The sequence below is a fragment of the Pygoscelis adeliae genome, unplaced genomic scaffold (genome assembly GCF_000699105.1).
Source record: "Pygoscelis adeliae isolate BGI_AS28 unplaced genomic scaffold, ASM69910v1 Scaffold25, whole genome shotgun sequence".
Classification (NCBI taxonomy): Eukaryota; Metazoa; Chordata; class Aves; order Sphenisciformes; family Spheniscidae; genus Pygoscelis; species Pygoscelis adeliae.
In genome coordinates this window covers 3,249,445-3,252,513 of record NW_008824808.1, presented here as the reverse complement: position 1 = coordinate 3,252,513, position 3,069 = coordinate 3,249,445, and the positions used below count along the sequence as shown (strand labels likewise).

At 47.7% G+C, this 3,069-nt stretch overlaps 1 protein-coding gene across 1 annotated transcript; it reads right to left on the bottom strand.

Moving 5' to 3' along the window:
- Positions 1-153: 153 nt before the first annotated feature.
- On the bottom strand, positions 154-2,943 carry EOMES (eomesodermin). Its single transcript, XM_009324178.1, has 5 exons — positions 2,793-2,943; positions 2,368-2,489; positions 1,729-1,887; positions 1,577-1,638; positions 154-889 (listed from the first exon to the last, which is right to left on the bottom strand). Exons 1-5 carry the CDS (start codon positions 2,941-2,943, stop codon positions 154-156), a joined length of 1,230 nt encoding a protein of 409 aa, XP_009322453.1.
- Positions 2,944-3,069: the final 126 nt, after the last annotated feature.

Sequence of the window (3,069 nt, the reverse complement as noted above, 5' to 3'; positions counted from 1 at the left end):
TTCGTTACCTGCAACAGTCAAAAAGCTTTGGCACCTTCTTTAGAATTGCACACAACAATTCAAGGTGGAAGGCAAGAGTGTTTTTGGCAATTGTAATGCAAAAAAACCAAGGCCACCCTGAAAAAAATTAGCCAATTGGAATAAAAGGATGCTTTAAGAACTAGTATAGAACGCATAGTAGCCCATGCCTTTTGAAGTGTCTTTGCTATAGTCCTCAGCATTAATGTCCTCACATTTCATAGTTGGGGAATTTTCATTGCTGGAAGTGCTAGGGGAGAGCCGTCTTCTCTTACAAGCACCCGTGTAGACCCCAGAATCATTCGAATCTAGAGACTTTATGGAGGGTGGAGTCTCTATCCAGGATGAGCCGATTTCTTCTTTCACCTTCTCCTTAGAAAGCTGGTCTTCGGAGAAACCTGAAGGACTTGTTCTGGAGGTCCAAGGTAATCCTGTTGTCATTTTTCTCTGGTAAGAGCCCCTGCTCCCCCAGCCTGCCATGGATGGAAATGTTGGGTCAGGGTAGTACCCCAGAGCATGGGATGTCTGAAGGGGGAGGGATTTAATGCCATAAGGGAGCAAGGTGCTAGGAGAATACTCCGTCTCGTAGGAGTTCATGTCCAGTTTGTTGGCACTGGGCTGCTGTACAGGCGTAACAAACCACCGCTGAGGAGGGCTGGCCACCTCTTCATTCTGCTGCGGGGAGAGCAAGCCGTTTGTCTGAGGGACGGTTCTCTCACTGTTGTAAAACCTGGCTGGGGGCAGGTTGTTGACAAACTGTTCTTGGAAGAATGGCTGCACGCTGTATCGGGCACCAGGGACGATCTGGTGGGATCTAGGAGAATCCGTGGGAGATGGAGTTAATCTGTCATTTTCTGAAGCTGTGTACATGCTACAACAAAAGAGAAACACTGAGTGGTGTTCTTCACAATTCCAGTATGATAGTAAGACAACACAAACAGGAAGAAACTGAGTTATTTCTTAATTAGAATCACAACTAGGTTTAAGTGGATTGCTGTTCCTTTTCATCCAATTTAGGAGTCATTTTTCCTAAACCAGTATAAAATTTCTAGTATTACTGCTACACATATACACTGTTCTCTGCCAGCCAACCCATTTTAAATGAGGTGCAGCACCTTCCTCCCAGAAGCCATACTTGCATATATACAGCTCCAGTTTTTCAAAGGCTATTTGATGCTAGAAAGTGAGCGATAGGCTCATCTTCTGCTGACAATCTGAAGAAGCTGCCTGCTCTCTGGAGATCCTTGATACACTACTGCCAATCTGCAGGCCGGCTAGGTTCTGCCAGTACAAATTTTCTACCAAAATTCAGAAGCCTGCTGGAAGACAGGTCATCAAGACAATAAAGTAACTATATAAACAGATATTTAATGTTTCTAGACAGACATTTCATGTCTTTGAAAGGAGCACATCAGCTAGCCAAGCTGCCAGCTGAAGTATTACTACTTCTGAATAAGTGAAATAGCATCTAAAGAAAAAACATTCTTCCACACACATTTCAGGCCAGAATCATGCCTCCTAGACAGACAGCTGCAAGAGAAGACAAAAGCGTACTTACGAGTCATAGTTGTCTCTGAAGCCTTTTGCAAAAGGATTATGGTCAATTTTGAGCTGGGTAATCTAAAAGTGAAAGCAGAACATAGTAAGATGAGATGTTGAACCCACAAGACAATTTTATTCTTAATTGTCATTTTATACATCCATGCTTACATCAGTGTTTTGATATGCTGTAACTGCTATGAACTGCGTTTCAGGGAAAATAAATGTTTGAGTCTTTGAGGAATCATTCAGATCTTCAACACCATCTTCAGTCACTTCCACAATGTGAAGCCGGGGCTGGTACTTGTGTAGGGATTGCAGTACTATCATCTAAAAGGAACCGTGGGAGAGACGAGATCTTTAGACAAACTGCATCTAACATTAAAAGATCTATTTTATAGCCTGACATTTTCTTCCTGTAAATTGTGATCTTTTGACTTGGGAATGGAGCAATTTTAATTGTTAACAGGAGATCCTTCACAGCTTGTAGCCCTGTTTCACTAGGTTACTAATATGCTAAAATCTGTAAATGCAGGAAATCGAGAGCCATCAGCTACACTCCCACTTTTTGAGCAGCTCTGGAGACAGATGTATGAATTTCTGTGTCTTTAGCCAATATACCCGACATTGCTTCTCCTTATGAAGACAATTAGAAAAGAAAACAAGACCTACGATCCAGTTCAAGAAGGGAACAAGTCACAAGAACAGTGATCTAGCTGCTCGATTAAATGCTGTAAAGCCCCAAAACCCCAGGGCTCCCCCAGCTGAGCCACCAAAAGCCACTTCAAGCCTGACTTCCCCCCCATTTACCTGTGCGTTGTTGTTGTTAGCACCTTTATTGTTCGTTAGCTTCAGTTTCCCGAAAGAAATCTCTTGCCTCATCCAGTGAGCCCCGGTGTTGGGCGACTCGGGGTGCACGTACACTTTGTTGCCTGGGGAAGATAAGCACGTAAAGCGGCCGCCGGGCACAGGCGCTTTGTTCCACCGCCGGCAGCTTGGAGCAGCGGGGCAGAGCCCGGGCAGCACCTCGCGTCCCCCGACGTCCCCTCTCCAACACAGCCTCGCACACCGCGGCGTGAAAAAAAGTTCAAGACGCCCTTAAAAGCGCGGCTCTGCCCGCAGCGGGATGCCGGGGGCGAGGAAACCCCTGCAGAGGTGAGCGAAGCGCCAACTCTTTCTGGCAAGCCGACCCGCGGGGGAAGGCGGCGGGGAGAGCCCGGAGAACCCGCACCTACCTTGCATGTTGTTGTCGGCTTTGCCGCAGGTCACCCACTTGCCCCCCTGGAAACGCCAGTGGTTGGGGTCCGCCAACACCACCTCCACGAAGACGTTGTAGTGGGCCGTGGGGTTGAGGCCGGTGATGTTAAAGCTCAGGAAAGGAAACATCCTCCTGGGGAGGGGAGGAAACGCACATGGCATGCGAGGCGGGCCAGGGAACGGGGCGCGGGTTCCGGCGGCAGCTGGAGACGGCCGCGGGGTGCCCCGTCCGTCCCGGAGGAGACCGAGGATTCA

Excerpts from the sequence above, each read along its gene's own strand:
- EOMES (XM_009324178.1), bottom strand. The coding sequence starts at position 2,943 with ATGTTTCCTTTCCTGAGCTTTAACATCACCGGCCTCAACCCCACGGCC. Across the intron at positions 1,888-2,367 it reads CTAACAACAACAACGCACAG|ATGATAGTACTGCAATCCCT; the intron begins GTAAATGGGGGG and ends GGTTCCTTTTAG. Across the intron at positions 1,639-1,728 it reads CAGCATATCAAAACACTGAT|ATTACCCAGCTCAAAATTGA; the intron begins GTAAGCATGGAT and ends TTTCACTTTTAG.